We start from the raw sequence: 21,418 nt of genomic DNA, 5'->3' as shown, positions 1-21,418 counted from the left end.
CCCGAGATTGAAGGTGAGGGTGCAGGGGGGTGGCAACGAGACGGCGGCACTCTAGAAGGGGGGGGCGGGGGGCCGTTCACAGGCATCACATATAAGCGATCGGACGGCTATAGAGCCGCCGATCGCTTGTATGTGAAACAGCTGGTAACGGCTGTTTGCAGTGGACAGTTTTTTTCTACCCAGCGAGCAGGGGAAAAAAAACAACATTTATTTACGGCAACCCGCCAATGGGAGTTTGCCATCTGTCCGTTTTTTCACAACGGGCGGAATTGAAGCAGTTGAATAAAGATACTTGCATATGAGCTGACAGAAGAAGATTGGAACACTTCAGGAATTCACAGCTATTGGAGGTGCTGTGCCTTTAAAACAGAAGGATTGCAGCAGGCTCTGTTTGTTGAGGGATAGTAGTGCTGATGAATGGATGATCCGTTATTACAGAGAGAGAGGGAGAGAGACCTCCAGCTGAGGAGATGGCGTGCTTCAATGGAATCCTTCAGCAGCAAGTAACTATTGTGACAGCTGTGTTAGTTGGAGGAATGTCCAGACACAGTCCAGGCTTGAAAGGAGCAGCAGCTGCGATGGTGAGAGGGTTAAGTCCAGTGACAGTCTGCTTCTGACGAGGAAGGAAATGTTTGGCCGCAGACAGCGGCAGCAGGGTGCCCTCCAGCAAGGTACTTCAGTAGAGCGAGGGGGGTGAGATGTCACAGTGCAGACAGGAGATACCGCCCGCCCGGCGTCTACACATTGAACTGACACTGAACAATTGAATCTGGCGCCTTAAACCAGTTATGAGGGCGGAGCTGAATGACGTCGAAGCCGAGGGGGCGGCGCCGTGCGCGGAGACTGGAACGAAGGGGAGGTGAGTATCCCAGAAAGCAAAAATTGTGCTGCGAGTTTGAGAATGACTTGCTAAACTATTGCAGGCTTGCCGAGCTTCACCATTTTGTTGCACAATTACAGCAAGTCTGCATTGCAAGTCTCCAGACCAGCGAGCTTGCAGAGCTCTTGCTAGGACCTGCGGGACTCTTGCTGTAGACTTGCCGAGCAGATTTGCTACAAATTCAAAAAGTGTCGCCTAGAACATGTGCTGCGAGTGTTCTGCGAGTCTACAACCTGCCAGCAATGTGTGCAGCAAGTTACCAAGAATTACAATGTAACCCCGACACAGGTTTGTGGCAAGTTATCCTCGCTATCTGCGATGTTACATAGGGTGACAATAATCGGTAACCCGACTGTATATAAATAACAGACACAGAATTCACACAATAAAATATTTTCCTCTTGTTGGTGGTTACAAAGGACCTTATCTAGCGAATATCATATACAGGTGGATCTTCATACGAACGTACATATGACAAATCTCATTAACACATTTGATAGAAGACTTGTCAAATGTCCTTCAAAATTGCATTTGATTTTAACATTTGATTTTGAAATGAATTAAGTTTCCCAAAACAAAACCACATTCTCTGATAGAATTTATTTTATTCAAAAAAAAAGTTTCCATCTCGCTCCGTTGGGGGTTTTTTTGATCAACGATTTGACCCCATAAACTATTAAAAAATCAAACGAATGTTCCAAAAACAATTTTTGAGGAAAATTCTCCAGCTGTATCCGGCCGGCTTTGGATCTCATTGCAGCACTTACTGCAATTACTTTTGCACAATATTCTAATTATTCGAGTTTCACCTGTATATATCTCTCTCTATATATAGATATATATATATACATATCAGTATTATGTATGAGAATTTGAGTTCCACTCAGTCCTGTGACGTTATATTTCCATGGAGAGGTGTTACTAGTGATGACTAATAGGTTGGACTTTGAATTATTTTATCTAATTTATGATTATGGTTTATGAGTAATTGTTTTATTACTGTGGGGTGGACAAGTGATAAAACGGACACATTATTCAAATAATAAAAAAGTATTAATAAGCATACAACTGCATTCTTATTATAAAATTGGACCCCCATCTACTAGCTTGCCTGTAATTCTACACTACGATCAATAAAACAGGATTGTTAATAGTTTAAGCTGTTTAAGTGTCTGTAAACCCCCGACAATGATCTTCAATAGTTTGGTCTGTTAATTCCATTCCATTACAAGTCCTGTTATATCTGTGCAATAAATGCCAAAAAAAAAATTACAATAAAAGGAAACAATGGATCCGGGATCTTTTGTAAAGCAAACAATACCATTGTATCACACAATTGATTTTTTTTTTGGCGCTCTTTCTTTATCTACTCAAACATTAACTTATAACCTTGTTACACAGGACAGCCCGTGGCGTACGATAAACCTCTCTCCAGGATAAGCCACAAACAGAAATATTCTTAAAAGTAAAAGTCTGCCAAGGTTATTTGTTTTTGTTTTTTTAAAGAAGACAATTTAATGATTTTTTTCATTTTCAAGTGTAACCAACACAGATTTTGGGGCTGCTATGATCATTCCCTTAAAGATTTAGTTGTTTAAAAGCTCAACTCCATGCAGATAGAAAAGATACAAATGAATGCAGTTGTATGCTTATTAATACGTCAGTAAGGGCCCATTTATACCTCCATGTTGCCGCTACGGACATAACATCTGCATCGCATGCCATTCGCTTTGAATTACCATGCCGTGTCATGTGTGATTTTACACACCGCACATGACGTGGCAGCCCATTGTTTTTTAATGGCACCCCAACGCACTAAGGCCATGCACCTTTCCATGTCACTTGCAGTTTTACACACATTAGGCTGCATTAGCAGTCAGTTGATTGTAAATAGCACCCCAGTGCACCTTGCCATGCCATGTGCCGTTTTACACAAGTTAGGGAGCTTTGGCAGCCCATTTATTTTAAATGAACAAACGTTAAGTTACCTTGTCGCACTCCTTACCGGAAAGCCCCAATCAAATGAGGGGGCGGTGCTCGCAATGACTGCGGATGCCGCCGCAAGATAATGAAGGTAGATGGATGTCATCAGCACACCAAAAGTATTGTAGTCCTATACAATACGTCAGTCCGTCATTGCTGAGCCTGATGAAGGGGACCCTGCGCGGCCCCAGAAAGCGTTACTTCTGATGACATGACGTTTTGAAATAAATGAGCACTTTGGACTACAATACTTTTGGTGTGCTAATGACATCCATCTACCTACATTTATTTTAAATGGCACCCCAATGCACTAAGGCCATGCACCTTGCCATGTCACGTGCAGTTTTACACATGTTACAGCGCTTTGCATGTTAAATGGGCTGCCATAACGCAATGCACATTAATGCGTGACCCCATAAATGGCCCCTCAATGTATTTTTGAAGTGCAAGCAGTGGAAGTACCTGGATGTGACCTGGTATCAGCCTCTTGCGGTCCTCCTTGTACAGTTGGGTTGAAGTAGAAGAGGGAGAAGCAGCACAAGGATCCAATCAAGCTGACATGAGCTGGTGTTGGAGTTACATGCAGGGGGACAGGTTATATGTACTCACCACACCCAGAGCTACATCACAATGCAGAAACATAAGTGAAAGTAAGACGGAATATTCCATATCATATCACAGTGACTGGGGGGGGTGTTTTGACATCTGGAACAAAGAAGAATGACTTTCTTATGATTCACCTGAGTGTATTGCCTAAAGCCTTGGTTCTCAACTAGTGGGTCGTGACCCAAAAGTGGGTCGCGACCCTGTGTTCAGTGGGTCGCCACACGCCTTCCACTTTTCTCGGCAAGAGGCCCCTCTGAGTGTCAGCTTGAGGCGGGATGGGATGAGGTTATGGCCGCGAGGGAGCTCCCTACATCCCTACATACGTACATTGCTTACAGCTCCCTCACATGTCCTGTAGAGGTGCCCGGACCGGAGTGATATCACACACTGGCTCCCGGCAGCTCTACAGGGCGCGCAGGGGAGCTGTACAAGCAATGCACATATGGATGGAGCTCCGTCACAGCACAGCAGTCCACACCGAACCCCAGGCTGAGGATCCACTCCAGTTCTCGTAAAGTAGGGAGACTGGGTAAACCTTTAAAAAAAAAAAATGCTCCATGCTCCCTCGTCACAAGTGTAATGACTCGCTGCCCAGCTTCCTGATACTGGAAGCTCAAGTATCTAGGCATCGGAGCATTTGGGTGAGCATGAGTACTCGCTCAAATACTCGGCACGGCACTGATACCGATACTAGTATCGGTATCAGTGCACCCCTAAATTTAATAGTTTAATACCTCGAGCCGGGCCGGGCATAAGACAATACGTGCAAAAGTAAAAAGAAATACAATGGCATACAAGAAAATATTGGCTACTGACATAATTAGGAGAAAAACTGAAAAACGTTACCCGTTGGTCAGTATTGTTTGTCCTGCTGGCGGGAGAATGCCGGAAACCTGTAAACGCAGAGGTCTTAGATACACTCTCCCAGACGAATACCTCGTTCATAGTTCCTGCGCCCCAATTTATTAGGATCTTGGTGTGGGAGGAGCTCTAGCCCTTTGACCAAACATTTTCAGGAGGTGTCACTCTACCTGCTGGGAGGAGAGCTTTTGCCTTCTGAAGTGGCCATAGGTTATTTGGGCCCGCCAGCAGGACAAACAATACTGACCAAAATGCTGCTATTTTGATCGCACCGGACCAAACCGGACCGCAGGCATAATGTGCTCCCCCCAGTGGCAGGCTCTGGTATTACACACTGTGACAATTGGTCCACAGGAGTGTTTTGTCAGCCCAAAGTAAGCGCCCTCCCTCCTCGTCCTCCTCCGGACGAGGAACCCCGCTCCGGTTAGCGAGTCGCCGAGGGCGGGGTCCTCCCCTCCGTGACAGTCTCCATAAAGAGGACCTGTCACATTATGTTTGCTAATACATAGGGGTCTTGTTATCCCCCTATGTGATAGCAATAAAGTTAAGTGTAAAAAAAAAAAAAAAATTGTACAAATTAAAGTTACAGATAAATAAAAATTGAAAATGCAAAAAAAATAATAATTAAAGTCCCCCCCACCCCTCACGTGCACGCACATACAACGCAAGCACGCGTCGGATGCACCTACGTGCAAAAATTAAAATAGCGGCACACACGTTACATGTAGTTGCGAACGTCGGAGTGAGAGCAATAATTCTAGGCCCATCAATCACTGTTAGCGCTAAACTGATGAGCGGTAAAAGCGTCGCCTATGGGAAATTTTGGTTATTGCAGTTTTTAGCGATTTCACGGATGCACGCAATTTTAAGGCTTGACATGTTTGGTGTCTATTCACCCGGCGTGACCCCGTCTCTTATATTTTACCAAAAAATTGGGTATTCTGTGCACTAAATGTCATTTTAGTGTATTTTATCCTAAAAAATACCTGTTTGATAAACATTTGCGCAAATACTGTGCAACATAAAGAATTGCAACTAGCATTTTTTTATTCTACAGAGAGTCATGGAGCGCAAGGAAAAGAGGGAATTGGGCGGAATGGCAACATGACAGGGTGAGAAGGGGAGCCAGAGGGTAAAGGGTTAAAATACAGGAAACAGGGAGAAGGGGTGGCTTACCAGCTTGTAGGAGGTCCACAGGGGGGTGGGATTTCCAGAAGGGGTCGGCACATGGATCCCAGGATCATTCTGGAAGAGAAGACGCCGGGAGCAGAAGAGGAATTTCCCGCTCGCCCGCCCTGAAGGAGGTTTCGATTTTGTTTGCTCTTCCTTTATTGCTGTGTTTTGGGCTGTTTGAGTGGGTTGGGGTTTCGTATAGTCATGGCAGTCTGTTGGCGTTTTGGGGTCCTTGAGGGCGTTAGGGATGCCGTGGGTTTATTGACCAGGATTGGTGACCCATCATAGGTGTGGTGTCCTTTAGGTGGTGGTCAGTTGGTTTGACCACTTAGTTTTGGCGGTGAAGTGTCTGCGGTTTAACAGATATTGGTCCCCGAGGCGGTGGTTTGCGGCTGGGGGCGCTATTAGTAATATCTGAGGCCGCAGATACAGGTATGGGACGGCATTCCAGTTATTTGAAGCACCTTCAGGGATCCGGAAACCTGAGTTTAAACTGGATAAGTGTGTTAATTGGTTATGAGTATATATAGTAGAGTTATTTTTCTATTCAAGTTAGTTTGTATTTATTTTGATATGGTTATTAAAAATACAAGTGGCTGCTGTGGCCTTTGAAAATCCATACAAGTCTGGAGTGCCTTATTTTGAGGAGAATGGTGGTGGGGGGAGGTCACAGTAGAAGAGGGGGTCCCTCTGAAAATACCCTTGTCAAGAGCCTCGGCTTTCAGAACATATATCATTTTCTGGGGGTCTAAAGCCGTTTTCTAGCTCAAAAATCCAGGTTTTATCATGTGTGTGTGCAAATGTAAGAAATTGCTCCGGGCGGCAAGTGGTTAAAGAGGAACTCCAGTTATTTGAAGTACTAACCCTTGCAGTGGGGCTACCCCCGCACTGCAAACTCTGGACTCTCCTGTGTGGGCAGAAACAAGTTATTCCGGCTCCCGTGTTCACACTAAACGCTTGCAGTGACAAAAAAAAACAACATTTGTAAAGCATGAGTAAGCACCGATGCGATCATTTACCTGAAACTAAACACACAAATTGAAAGGTTACGCATTCCGATTAAAGGAGAACTATGAGGGGAGTGTAAATCACTATAATAAGTGAGTGAACACATACCGGCGCTCGCTCACTTCTCGATCATCTCCCTTCAGGGAGCCATGACTGTCACTCACCGCTCCCTACAGTCCGATCCTCCAGCTTACTGGCGGAATGGACGGGGAGGGGGCTCTGCCTCTAGATAGGCAGAGCCAGCTGTCAATCACACAGCTGGGTGGATCCAGACAGTAAAGTCAGGATCCGCTCCGGCTGTGGCGTCTCAGTATAGCGCGAGCTTTAGCTTGCTATATATGGAGCCTAGGGTGAGGGGAGGACGCTTGTGCTGCCCCAATGGGGCATATAATATGTTATTAGCATTGTTAGTAGATTAGAATTTATGTAGATTGTTTCTCTATACCATTTTCTATGGACGTTTTATATAGTAAGTTCACATGCTGCCATCTAGTGGCCTTTCGTGATAACACACCTGTTTTTCTGTAATTCTTGACCTGAGTCAGTACTTCCTGTGTCATGGCCACAGCTAACAGGGACACATGTAACAGGGACACACGTACTCTACACAGTACGATAGAAAAGGCATCATTTTTTGACCGCACAATACTATAACCATTCAACTGCTGTTCCTATCATCTGCTGTAACCCTGATGTTAAGAATAACACCTCTTTTGAATGAATCGGTATTGACAAGTTCAGCTATCTGACAAGGATTGTCCGCAGTGAGTATATCTGCTTATACAGGCCAGGCATAGAGGTCTCAGCAAGGGATATATCGCTATCACAACAATCGGAGTCAGAATAACGCTAGTTTGTGTCCTCCCGTGACCCTAAGGAGAACTATGGGGAAAAGCACTGACCCCATAGTTCTCCTCTAAAGTAAAACTGCAGGTTGCAGTCATCTATCTGATGGAGTTTTAAAGGCAAATTCTGGGTGAAAACACAGTTTTTATGGTTTGTGTGGCCCTAACGGCCCCTGAAATGCAGAAAAGTGTAGGGTAGGGTTGCCACCTGTCTGGGATTCACCCGGATTCAACGGAGCTGGCCCCTAATGCAGGGCTGTGGAGAGGAAGCAGCAGGGCTAAGCCTTAACAATGTCCTCCTCTTAAGGTGCCCATACACCTTACGACCATCGCAAGACTTTTGTCGTATGCTTATTGAAAGCTCGTACGATCTGCCCACCTTGGACGGGCAGATCGTACTTGCGATCATCGAAAGCCCGCCACGCTGAGGGGCGGGCGTCCGATGACCGCAATGCAGAACAGGCAGTGTGCGCGTGCGCACACCGGCCCGTTCCACAGCTATCGAACGAGCAAGCTAGAAACCCGCCGACAATCGTACGATTTTCGGCTGGTTTTCGAACATGCTTCTTAGACAAAAGACGTGCGACCGTACAGTAGAAACGGTCGCACGCCTTCCATACACTGCACGATTCTCGTACGATCGCTGGATTTTCCGCCATTCTCGTACGAGAATCGTACAGTGTATGGGCACCTTTAGAGTTGCCACCCTATATCAGGGTCATGACTACAGATCATGGGGCCCCAAAACAAAAATGTGATAGGGGCCCCCTGACGAACTCTCTCTGAGCTGTGAGTAATGATGCCAAGATCCAGGGCCAGTGCTAGACTATGCCCTAGGCAAGACCAGCTACTTGCACCCCCCAGCTCCCCTCCCGCAGCGCAACCCCCAATCCCTCCCCGCACGCGGCTCCATTCTCCTGCAGGCTAGCTTCCGCAGGTGACAGGTGGGTGTAAGCAGCCGGACTTCTATTGGCTATTTTAATTTGAAATAGCCAATAGCAGACTGGCTATTAAAACCCCACCCACTGAGCAGAGTAGGGGACCTTAGAGAAAAAGTTGTCTCTCAGTTCCGCTCCTCTGCTCATTGAGTGGGCGCAATAGCCAGCCTGCCATTGGCTTTTTGGGGGGGGGGGGGGGAGTGGTCGAGGCTGCACCCTAGGCAGCAGTGCGCCCTAGGCAGCTGCCTAGTTTGCCTAGTAGCAGCACCGGCCCTGCCAAAATCAAAAAGACTCTTCTTGTGCATCTGAATGCAACTAGCATCCTTTTGTTCTACAGGACCTCCGCTTTCAGAACATATATCATTGTTTGGGGGTTTGAAGCTGTTGTATAGCCATAAAGTCAGATTTTATCATGTGTGCGCAAATAGTAAGATATTGCTCAGGACGGCAAGTGGTTACATAGTTACATAGTATTTGAGGTTGAATAAAGACATTAGTCCATCAAGTCCAACCTATTAGGATCTCATTCTAGGAGTACCTGTACCCCTGTATATTACCTGTACCCCTGTATATTACCCGTACCCCTGTATATTACCCGTACCCCTGTATATTACCCGTACCCCTGTATATTACCCGTACCCCTGTATATTACCCGTACCCCTGTATATTACCCGTACCCCTGTATATTACCCGTACCCCTGTATATTACCCGTACCCCTGTATATTACCCGTACCCCTGTATATTACCCGTACCCCTGTATATTACCTGTACCCCTGTATGTTACCTGTACCCCTGTATATTACCTGTACCCCTGTATGTTACCTGTACCCCTGTATTATTACCTGTACCCCTGTATATTACGGTCCCTTAAAAAATCATCCAAAAGTTTCTTGAACAATTCCACGTTTTTTGCTGAAATCACCGCCTGTGGCAGTGAGTTCCAGACCCTAACTGATCTTACTGAGAAGAACCCCCTTCACCCCTTGTGGTTCCTAGACACCTAAGTCTAAAATATAGACAAAATGTCTTTGAAACCACCCGATGCAAAAATAAATACTACAACACCATTTCAATAACATTTAATGAAGTACATGTTGACAAGATAAAACATTTTCTTTTTAAATTAATAAGAGAACAGACAGGAGATTTATTTCAGAATCAGACACCTCACCATTGTAATACCCGCTGTGCCTAAAGGTGCCCATACACCTTACGACCATCGCAAGACTTTTGTCTTGCGATGGTCGTATGCTTCTTAAAAGCCCGTACGATCTGCCCACCTTGGACGGGCAGATCGTACTTGCGATCATCGAAAGCCCGCCCCGCTGAGGGGCGGGCTTCCGATGACGGCAATGCAGAACGGGCAGTGTGCGCGTGCGCACACCGGCCCGTTCCGCAGCTATCGGGCGAGCAGGCTAGAAACCCGCCGAGAATCGTACGATTCTCGGCGGGTTTTCGAACATTTTGGCTCGACAAAAGACGTGCGACCGTACAGTAGAAACGGTCGCACGTCTTAGTTCACACTGCTCGATTCTCGTACGATCGCGGGATTTCGCCCGATTCTCGTGTATGGGCACCTTAAGAGCTGATCATGGAAGTTTTATAATGATGCATCTCCACCTGTGACCAGCAGGGGGTGTCTTAGCACCAGTTTATCGTCTCATATATAGAAGGCACCTCCCATAATAGCATAGAACTGCAGGACTACAGCAGACACTGAAAAAAGTGCCGAAAGTGACCTCCAGGGCTGCTGCAGGAGATTCTCCAATGGATAGATTAGTTTGATTAGATTAAAGTGTATGTAAATCTTAACAATGAACCCATTACATTTGCTGCTTTTTGGTCATCTCTACTTTAACTATATAATTAAAAGTAGGGATGCACCGATACGGATTTTATTTTTAAATATTTATATATCAGTACTGGCCGATACCGAGTACTGATACCAGTACTTCCGGCAGCATGGAGCCGGCTTCCCGGGCAATCAGGAAGCCGGTCAGCATGTCATTACCCGCTGCCCGGCTTCTTGACTGCCTGGGAAGCCGGCTCCATGCTGTCTGGCTGTCTCAATGATGATTGGCCGGGAAGCCGGCGTCCTAGCCAATCAGCATCGAGCCATCCAAACAGCATGGAGCCGACTTCTCGGCCAATCAGGAAGCCTGGTTGGGAGTCATTACCCATAATTGGCCAGGAAGCCGGCTCCATGTTTCCTCGCAGCACTGCCAGTCAAAAGAAATCTCCCTCTGACTGGAAGTTCCGGTATCGGTGAAGATATCGGAGCATTTGGGTGAGTATGAGTACTGGCCCAAATACTCAGTATCGGCACCAATACTGTATCGGTAATTGTGCATCCCTAATCAAAAGTGTTTTGATATAGCTGTTTGATATGTGCAATACATTTTGCTAGAAATCCAGTGCTGTCCTGGGTCCTGTGCACTCTGCAGTGTTGTCTCAAACAATGTTATCCGGAACATTGGGACTATTGCATTGGGACTTCAAAACCCTTCTGCTCCTCCTTATGAAGGAAGAGGTGTTTGCAGTCCAAATCAGAGCAACCTAGGGTGACAATGCTGCTCCTATATAGATATAGTGGGCAGCACAGTGGTGTAGTGGTTAGTGCTTCTGCCTTATAGCATGGGGGGTCCCTGGTTTGAATTTTGGCCAGGTAACTATCTATAAGGAGTTTCCATGTTCTCCCTGTGTGTGCGTGGGTTTCCTCCAGGTACTCCAGTTTCCTCCCATACTCCAGGGAGTATGCAGGGGAGTATGCAAAGCGCCATTGGTCCAAGATGTCCAATCAAAAAAAGAAAAAAAAAACACTGAGACCATCGAACTCGATGCCTCAGCAGTGACGAGCAAGTGAGAGACAGGGAGGCTCCTCCCTGTCTCCTACCTTCCTCCTCCCTCCCTCCCTCCCTCCTTCCTTCACACTAGCTTGGGGACCGGGTTGGGACGGGGCTTCATCGGGCTGGAGCTACAACGTGATATGGGCGGTCTAGGGGCAAGGCTTGGCAATGCCTCACCGCACATCACTGCTGAGGACATACTACGAGTGCAGAGAGTTGTGGGCCTGCCACCTGTAACCATGGTGCTGTGCACTTACTGTGTAATGATGTAGAGCTGAAACCATCACATCATCTCTCTGCATCACTGGGGACCATCCACCAATGAGAACAGACCTAAAGAGGAAGGATCCTATGTTAAGTAATTGGCATGAAAAGTCCATTCTGGACTTAATCCCCTTCCCCCGTCAGTGATCCACACTCCGTCTGGGGGCCTCCTTGGATTTATTTTTTCCTTTTTCCAATGTTTTTAGGCCAATTACTTAACGCAGGGTCCTCTTCCTTTTTAGGTCTATTCCCAGTGGTGGATGGTTCTCAGTGATGCAAAGAGCTGATATGATGACCTCAGCCCCACTCTCTGTCTATCTAATCACATTGTATGATCGTATTGCAACATGTATCTATTTTGGAGTGTTGTTTTTCCTCTTTGTCTTTAAAGGAGAACTATGAGGTGAGTGAAAATCACTCATCCTCATAGTTCGAGCCGACGTGTGACAATGAAACTGTCACACGTCGGCTCAAAAGATCGGGAAGTGAGCGAACACATACCGTCGCTCGCTCACTTCTCGATCCTGTCCCTGCAGAGAGCCGTGACTGTCACTCATGGCTCCCTGCATGGATTCCCCCCCTCCCGTGTCTGATCCTCCAGCGCTGACTGGCGGAACGGACAGGGTCAGGGGGCGGGTACAGCTGGCTCTGCCTCTGGATAGACAGAGCCAGCTGTCAATCATGCAGCTGGGTGGATACAGACAGTAATGTCGGGATCTGTCCCGGCTGCGTCGGTCTCAGTATACCGCAAGCTGTAGCTCGCAATATACTGAGCTTTGGGTGACGGGAGGACGCTAGTTTGTGTCCTCCCGTTGCCCTTAGGAGAACTATGGGGAAAAGCCCTGACCCCATAGTTCTCCTTTAACATTATTCCCATTTCATCTTCCACCCATGTCCTCACAATAACCGCCCCTCTCTTTTATTATCACATCTAGACCTCATAGCTGTAGTACACCACAGACATATTTGCAAACCTTCCTAGTCGACTCCTGCTTGGTATTACTTTTGTTGTCCTGAAACCCAACCGTTGGTACAGTTTATGAGCCGCTACTTGCATGGTCGATGAATCTAAAGTGACACACTGGTATCCTCGCTGGCGAGCAAAGTCAAGAACTGCCATGCACAGAGCCCTGGCGATCCCTTGGCGTTGATGGTCTTTAGACACAGACAGGCGTCGTAGTATCATGTCGCTGTTGGAGTTTGGTGCAGGCTGGACGCCCACCATCCCTACGATCCGACCACAGGACTCGACTACCCAGAAACAGGAGTTGGGTCTCTGAATATAAGACTCTTCGATGTTTAGCAAATCTCCATTGTGACACTTCTTTATAAACATGTTAATTGCTAATGATAAAAGGCCACGGATTGCAGCCAAGAATGTCCCAACGCTGAACAGAGAGAGGGCGTAGGACCCATAATACAGCTGCAATGTGATGGATGAAGCCAAGATGGTGCAGTAGACTTGTGGGAGCTTCAACACGTATGAGGCAGTGCTGGGGATGTAATCTAACATTCCTTGGGCAAACAATTTACGAACGGCATGGTAATCCTTGTTGTTGTATTTCCGAATGGAGTAGTCAGCCATCCCCTCACCGGTTGGTCTTGCAGCCATGTCTAAGTATAATGAGAAATATGATGTCTTGTTAGTACAACAGAAAGAAGGTTAGGGAAAAGATGAATAAAGAGACACATAAAGGTCCACAGTGAAGATTTGTGGTATCACGTGATTATCACTCTACTGATTTGCATTAAGAAAGTATAATAAGGCCTGTATATAAACAAGTGAAGTGAAAATGGTTACCATGCAACAGTTGTTATGGCATTTAGAGACAGGCCTATAATCATTACTGTTGATGGACTTCATCAGTGTTAGTCAGCTGTGGTCATTCTTAAAAAATTGATGGAAGTTCTGAAGTGTGGGAGCACAACCTGTAGTGATAAAACAGTATTAGCATACCTGCTCATACCATCCAATATTAGCCCAATGCACCAAATATGTAGTGGACCTATCACAGGCTCCCACCTATTACTTCTAACCTGCAGTGAGTGTAAGGGTGCTCATTTCTCAATGGACACCAATGTTAGGGGGTCCTTCCCCAACTTATCAGCAATCTACAGGTTCCCTTCTCCACTGACCACCAATGATAAGGGACACTACACTGAACACAAGTGTCAAGGGGGCTCTACACTGACCACCAATATCAAGGGAGCATTACAGTGATCACCAATGTCTAGGGGGCACTGCACCAACCATCAATGTTAAGGGGGACACAACATTAATCATCAATGTCAAGGGGGGCACAACATTAATCATCAATGTCAAGGGGGGCACAACATTAATCATCAATGTCAAGGGGGACACAACATTAATCATCAATGTCAAGGGGGGCACAACATTAATCATCAATGTCAAGAGAGCATTACAGTGATCACCAATGTCTAGGGGGCACTGCACCAACCATCAATGTTAAGGGGGACACAACATTAATCATCAATGTCAAGGGGGGCACAACATTAATCATCAATGTCAAGGGGGGCACAACATTAATCATCAATGTCAAGGGGGGCACAACATTAATCATCAATGTCAAGGGGGGCACAACATTAATCATCAATGTCAAGGGGGGCACAACATTAATCATCAATGTCAAGGGGGGCACAACATTAATCATCAATGTCAAGGGGGGCACAACATTAATCATCAATGTCAAGGGGGGCACAACATTAATCATCAATGTCAAGGGGGGCACAACATTAATCATCAATGTCAAGGGGGGCACAACATTAATCATCAATGTCAAGGGGGGCACAACATTAATCATCAATGTCAAGGGGGGCACAACATTAATCATCAATGTCAAGGGGGGCACAACATTAATCATCAATGTCAAGGGGGGCACAACATTAATCATCAATGTCAAGGGGGGCACAACATTAATCATCAATGTCAAGGGGGGCACAACATTAATCATCAATGTCAAGGGGGGCACAACATTAATCATCAATGTCAAGGGGGGCACAACATTAATCATCAATGTCAAGGGGGGCACAACATTAATCATCAATGTCAAGGGGGGCACAACATTAATCATCAATGTCAAGGGGGGCACAACATTAATCATCAATGTCAAGGGGGGCACAACATTAATCATCAATGTCAAGGGGGGCACAACATTAATCATCAATGTCAAGGGGGGCACAACATTAATCATCAATGTCAAGGGGGGCACAACATTAATCATCAATGTCAAGGGGGGCACAACATTAATCATCAATGTCAAGGGGGGCACAACATTAATCATCAATGTCAAGGGGGCACTACAATGATCACCAATGTCTAGGGGGCACTGCACCAACCATCAATGTCAAGGGGGGCACAACATTAATCATCAATGTCAAGGGGGCACTATACTGATCACCAATGTCATGGAGGCAATACATTAACCATCAATGGCAAGGGAGCACTACACTGACCACCAGTCTCAAGAGGGCTCTACACTAACCACCAGTGTCAAGGGGGCACTACACTGACCACCAATGTTAAAGAGGCACTACATTAACCATCAATGTCAAGGGAGCATTACACTGACCACCATTTTCAAGGGAGCATTACACTGACGACCAATGTCAAGGAACCACTACAAAAAACAATTGTCAAGGGAGGATTACGCTAACCATAAATGCCAAGGGGGCACTACACTGATCATCAATGTCGAGGGCTCTACACTAACCACCAATTTGAAGGGGGCACCGCACTGACCACCAATGTCAAGGAAACACTCGATTGACGACCAATGGTAAGGGAGCATTACACTGACCACCAGTGTCAAGGGGGTACTAAACTTATCACCAATGTGTTGAGCCACTATACAGGTCACCATGAATCTAAGGAGGTACTTCAGTGTTTACTGTACACATTTCTTTTCTTACCATTATTTGTTGCATTTTATTATTATTGCTGAAAATAGTTTTGTGGTACAAAACAGCCCTGGGTGTCACATACATTAACTACAACACATTGTTAATTCTGTTTGTCTTATATCTCAACTCACTGATATCTCAATTGGTTCACACTAATGTGCCACGAGCTGTGCCCATACCAGTTATTGGCAGGGGCTCTCTGAGACCTGAGAGTTATACAAATCCCATGAGGCATTGCAAGATTCTCACAGCCACAGACATGACTCCCGGAGAGAGATGCATCATGGGATTTGTAGTTTCACCACAGCTGGAGGGCCGGAGGTTTGAGACCCTTTTTTAAGGGCTCCTCTATGGTAAAAAGATTGTGAAAGACTGGTGTGAACTGTTGGATGTGTCCCGTATCTGAGCATTCAACAGAAAGAGAGACGCATTGTGTGTCAGCAGAATTAGAGAAGTGTCGTACTGTTCATTTCCTGGCACTCTCCTCACTTCCCCTTATCGCCGAATGTTGCAATCCCAGCCGAGTTTCGTTTTAAAAAATCCTTTGCCATGTGATGTCTTACAGTCTAAACATGGACAGGAATCAGAAATTACAGTATTTTCTATACTTTTTCATTATTTTTGTCACGATAAATGTTGGGCAGGTAACATAAAATGTTGCATGTATAATTCCATATTTACCTATTTGCAGCCAGCAAGTGCTTGTCTAGGATCAGCTCGGTACCTCTGTGGTACCGAGCAGAATAGAAAAACAGTTTATAAAGTAGACAAAAAAAATAGAAAACGATTGGGCGGAGCTTGCAGTGACAGCTAACTCCGCCCAACTGTTTTCTATTGCCCGGGACCAGCTGCCATTACAATGAGAGCTTAGCAGGGCCGGCAGTGATATCAAAGCCGGCTCCACTAAGCTCTCATGGTAATGACAGATCAGCGTCCCCTGGTTACCTAGTAACCAGGGGACACTGTTCTGTCATTACCATGAGAGCTTAGCAGAGCTTAGCAGAGCCGGCTTTGATATCACCGCCGGCTCTGCTAAGCTCTCATGACAGTTCAGTCATGACTGGTCACTAGGTAACCAGGGGGCGCTGAACTGACATTACGCACTGAGAACTCGGCGGAGCCGCCGTGATATTACGTCGGCTCTGCCGAGTTCTAAGTGTAATGAAAAGGGGGAATGAACGAACCCTAGGTGAGCCCCCCCCCCTCATGGATCTGCAGTGACTTGTAGTTCTTTTTCCCCCATCTTGTTTGTTTTTTCTGCTTTCCTCCTGACAGGTGATTGGTTAACACAGTATCCAGGCAGACTTACCGTTTAAGGCGGGAAAACTAGCTTGAATTCGATTGGATGAAGACTGTGTCCAGGCAAACTTACCGTTTTAGGCGGGAAAACTCTTTTTCTTTGATGGCCTCTGATTGGCTGAAGACCCCTTTCTAAACAGGAGCCGTTGTGACCCCCATCACCTTTGTCAGCTGTTTTCCAGATGAGCTTCCCCCCATCCCACCCTTGCTTCGCTTGTCGTGGCATTTGTTTATGTGGTACGTCACCTCATTGAGGGGGATATTTTGAAAATGAATTACTTTGTTATGATTGGTGTGCTTGGGCTTTTCTAGCCAAGCACTAGTTATTTGTTTGGTTGAGTGATCTTTAATAAAGTTATGATATATTTATTTAAATTTATTCTTCAGCAGAATTAGAGAAGTGTCGTACTGTTCATTTCCTGGCACTCTCCTCACTTCCCCTTATCGCCGAATGTTGCAATCCCAGCCGAGTTTCGTTTTAAAAAATCCTTTGCCATGTGATGTCTTACAGTCTAAACATGGACAGGAATCAGAAATTACAGTATTTTCTATACTTTTTCATTATTTTTGTCACGATAAATGTTGGGCAGGTAACATAAAATGTTGCATGTATAATTCCATATTTACCTATTTGCAGCCAGCAAGTGCTTGTCTAGGATCAGCTCGGTACCTCTGTGGTACCGAGCAGAATAGAAAAACAGTTTATAAAGTAGACAAAAAAAATAGAAAACGATTGGGCGGAGCTTGCAGTGACAGCTAACTCCGCCCAACTGTTTTCTATTGCCCGGGACCAGCTGCCATTACAATGAGAGCTTAGCAGGGCCGGCAGTGATATCAAAGCCGGCTCCACTAAGCTCTCATGGTAATGACAGATCAGCGTCCCCTGGTTACCTAGTAACCAGGGGACACTGTTCTGTCATTACCATGAGAGCTTAGCAGAGCTTAGCAGAGCCGGCTTTGATATCACCGCCGGCTCTGCTAAGCTCTCATGACAGTTCAGTCATGACTGGTCACTAGGTAACCAGGGGGCGCTGAACTGACATTACGCACTGAGAACTCGGCGGAGCCGCCGTGATATTACGTCGGCTCTGCCGAGTTCTAAGTGTAATGAAAAGGGGGAATGAACGAACCCTAGGTGAGCCCCCCCCCCTCATGGATCTGCAGTGACTTGTAGTTCTTTTTCCCCCATCTTGTTTGTTTTTTCTGCTTTCCTCCTGACAGGTGATTGGTTAACACAGTATCCAGGCAGACTTACCGTTTAAGGCGGGAAAACTAGCTTGAATTCGATTGGATGAAGACTGTGTCCAGGCAAACTTACCGTTTTAGGCGGGAAAACTCTTTTTCTTTGATGGCCTCTGATTGGCTGAAGACCCCTTTCTAAACAGGAGCCGTTGTGACCCCCATCACCTTTGTCAGCTGTTTTCCAGATGAGCTTCCCCCCATCCCACCCTTGCTTCGCTTGTCGTGGCATTTGTTTATGTGGTACGTCACCTCATTGAGGGGGATATTTTGAAAATGAATTACTTTGTTATGATTGGTGTGCTTGGGCTTTTCTAGCCAAGCACTAGTTATTTGTTTGGTTGAGTGATCTTTAATAAAGTTATGATATATTTATTTAAATTTATTCAATGTATTTAGTAAACCAATAAAAAATGCTGCGGCCATTTATTGCCAAATAAAAGTGTTAGTGTTTTATTTTATATTTAAAGTTGGGTTTGTTATATTATGCATAATGTCACTTGCAGTTCCATGACAGATCAGTGTAATGACAGATGCAGAGACACATCAGGGATGCTGATCTATCTCTGCAAGTGGCCGGAGCCAGCCGTGAGATGACGGCTGACTCAGCCCAGCTGTTAGTAGCAGGCTGTCGGCCGGCCGTTCGGCCAGCTTTGGCTTTCACCTCGGCTCAGTCGAGGCGAAGTTACTTTGTTATGATTGGTGTGCTTGGGCTTTTCTAGCCAAGCACTAGTTATTTGTTTGGTTGAGTGATCTTTAATAAAGTTATGATATATTTATTTAAATTTATTCAATGTATTTAGTAAACCAATAAAAAATGCTGCGGCCATTTATTGCCAAATAAAAGTGTTAGTGTTTTATTTTATATTTAAAGTTGGGTTTGTTATATTATGCATAATGTCACTTGCAGTTCCATGACAGATCAGTGTAATGACAGATGCAGAGACACATCAGGGATGCTGATCTATCTCTGCAAGTGGCCGGAGCCAGCCGTGAGATGACGGCTGACTCAGCCCAGCTGTTAGTAGCAGGCTGTCGGCCGGCCGTTCGGCCAGCTTTGGCTTTCACCTCGGCTCAGTCGAGCCGAAGCATATGCCTTCGGCTCGACTGAGCCACTCGCCCAACTTCGGGAGCTGTACGGGTTCTACTGAAGCGAAGGGCTCCCGTAACCGAAGCTAGCCGGAGGATCAGCCAAAGCCACTACTGGATCATCCGGCAGCTTTGTGAATAACCCTCTTAGTTTTTATTATAGTAGGGGATGGCTAGAACTAGGGATGCACCGATACCGATACTAGTATCGATATTGGTGCCGATTCCGAGTATTTGGGCAAGTACTCGTACTCGCCCAAATGTTTTCCGATGCCTAGCACGAGTACTTCCGATATCAGGAAGCCGGGCAGCGCGTCATTACACGCTGCCCGGTTTCACAATTAACCGGTAGCTGGCCTCGTGAGGTAAGGTTACCTTACCTTAGTATGTGCAGCCTGTCATCCCCCAGGGCCTCTCCAGCGAGAATGCGGCCTATAAGGCAGGAAGCCGGGCGCTGTCTAATGACGCGACACCCTGCTTTCTGATTGGCCGGGAAGCTGTCTTCATGCTCCCTCGTCATCTCATGACAAGAGAGCATGGAGCTGGCCTCCCAGGCCAATCAGAAAGCAGGGCGCCCGGCTTCCTGATTGGACGGCTCCGGCTGGGTACCGGACGAAGGCCGCGTTCTCGCTGGAGAGGCCCCGGGGGATGACAGGCTGCACATACTAAGATAAGAGGGGACTTTCTTGTTAATCAGGAAGCCAGGTGGCGAGTCATTACACACCACCTGGCTTCCTGAATGGGACTTCCATTACTCGGTAATTGGTATCGGCGAGTACCGAAAAAAAATTATTGGTACTCGGTACCAAAATACCGGTATCGGTGCATCCCTAGCTAGAACCCTTGTCAGTTTTTGGTCTCCATCTTTGTCTTGTTGCAGAGATTTACCTTTCTACTTCCTTCAGTGAAAGTGAATCTCCTTTACAGAGTACAGTGATAATAGCTCTTGCCACCACGGCATTTGGTCATGTGATATCACAGATCATACGACCAATTTTTTTGGGCAAGCATCGCTATAGTTTGCTCCAGCTGTCTGCATCTCTTCTGTATAGTTCTGCCATACTACTTTGTAAAGCTACTGGCTCCATATTAGAGTGCTTCTCATCCTGAACCAACATCTTCGTCTCTCTTGAAGATGCCTGTCCACTGATGCATGGAACCTGGCTTCCATGGTAGCCTTCCAGACCTCCATTTTCCTACTTACTGCAATAATGCAACATATTCAAAATGCTGCACTAAGTACGTTCTTTAAAGACGTTCTTTCCTCACCAGCATGACTGTGCTAAAATGCTCAAATGGGGCAGAGAACAGAAGAAACAGAGTATCTATCTGTCTATCTATCTCTCACCGATCATCTATGTATCCAACCATATTGTACGATGATGGACGTGCAGAGAGTATTTATCTTGGAGGTTTTTGTTTTACTTTTTCAACATTAAGTCCCATCCATCTTCTACACATTCCCTCACAATGTCAGATCCTGATCGGTATTATCACATCTAAACATGATAGATAGAGTACACCACAGACCCGCTTGCAAACTTTGCTAGTTGATTTCTGGTTGGTCTTAGTTTCGGTGTCCTGAAACCCAAGCATTGATACAGTTTATAAGCAGCTATGTGTATGGTCATTGAGTCTAGACTGACCTTTTATATCCTCATTGGTCAACAAAGTTAAAGCACACGGCCCTGGCCCCCCCTTGGCACGGCTTGTCTTTCAAGCGTCGTAGTGTCATGCTACTGTTGAATTTCAGAGCAGGTTGGATGCCCACCATCTCTACACTGGACTTAGCTACCCAGAAGTAGGAGTTGGCTCTCTGAATATAGGACTCTTCAACGTTTCGTAAATCTCCGTTGTGAGGTTTCTTTAAAAATTCTTAAGCTTTTATTATTAGAAGACTATGACCTGTGGTGAAGAATATGGCAACATCCAAAAGGGAAAGGGTCTGAAAAAAAAAACTGCAATGTGATGAATGAGGCTAAAATCAGAAGGTAGACTGGTGAATGCTTCAACACATAGAAGGTGGTTGTGGGGATGTAATTATACACTTATTATACTCGTTCCACAGCATTACAGACCCTCAGGCTGTCCCTGATAGCTGATGACAAGGAGGTCCTTACAAGTGATATTTTATGTTTTGTAATAAACATACCTTTTTATGATTTGGTGGGAAGGTCAGCACCACTCCATACATTATGAAACAAGGGCACTGTGGTGAAACCTCCTCAGGGGGTGGGGTAATGACATGTCCTCACTCTTCAGTCCTCCATGACTTTTGTCATTAGGCCTTCTACATGACAGGGGATATAAACTCTTGTGCCTGCTATGGCTAAATAAAAGTAGGCTCCCCATGTACCCGAGGCTCATAACATGTCCTTAGTTCTCCATGACATTTGTCATTAGGCCTTCTACATGACAGGGGATATAAATGCCTGTGTCTGCTGTGGCTAAATAAAAGAAAATTC

The 21,418-nt window shown here is 45.9% G+C and overlaps 1 protein-coding gene across 1 annotated transcript; it reads right to left on the bottom strand.

Moving 5' to 3' along the window:
• Positions 1-12,336: 12,336 nt before the first annotated feature.
• On the bottom strand, positions 12,337-12,990 carry LOC108798959 (probable N-acetyltransferase camello). The gene has a single exon (XM_018570767.1). The coding sequence runs from the start codon at positions 12,988-12,990 to the stop codon at positions 12,337-12,339; it is 654 nt and encodes a 217-aa protein (XP_018426269.1).
• Positions 12,991-21,418: the final 8,428 nt, after the last annotated feature.

The sequence above is a fragment of the Nanorana parkeri genome, unplaced genomic scaffold (assembly GCF_000935625.1).
Source record: "Nanorana parkeri isolate BGI_ZX_2015 unplaced genomic scaffold, ASM93562v1 scaffold1595, whole genome shotgun sequence".
NCBI lineage: Eukaryota > Metazoa > Chordata > Amphibia > Anura > Dicroglossidae > Nanorana > Nanorana parkeri.
The sequence above is the reverse complement of the archived record's forward strand: the minus strand, read 5'-3'. Positions and strand labels throughout refer to the sequence as shown.

What these genes read in the sequence shown, in the direction of transcription:
- LOC108798959 (XM_018570767.1), bottom strand. Translation starts at nt 12,990, where the DNA reads ATGGCTGACTACTCCATTCGGAAATACAACAACAAGGATTACCATGCC.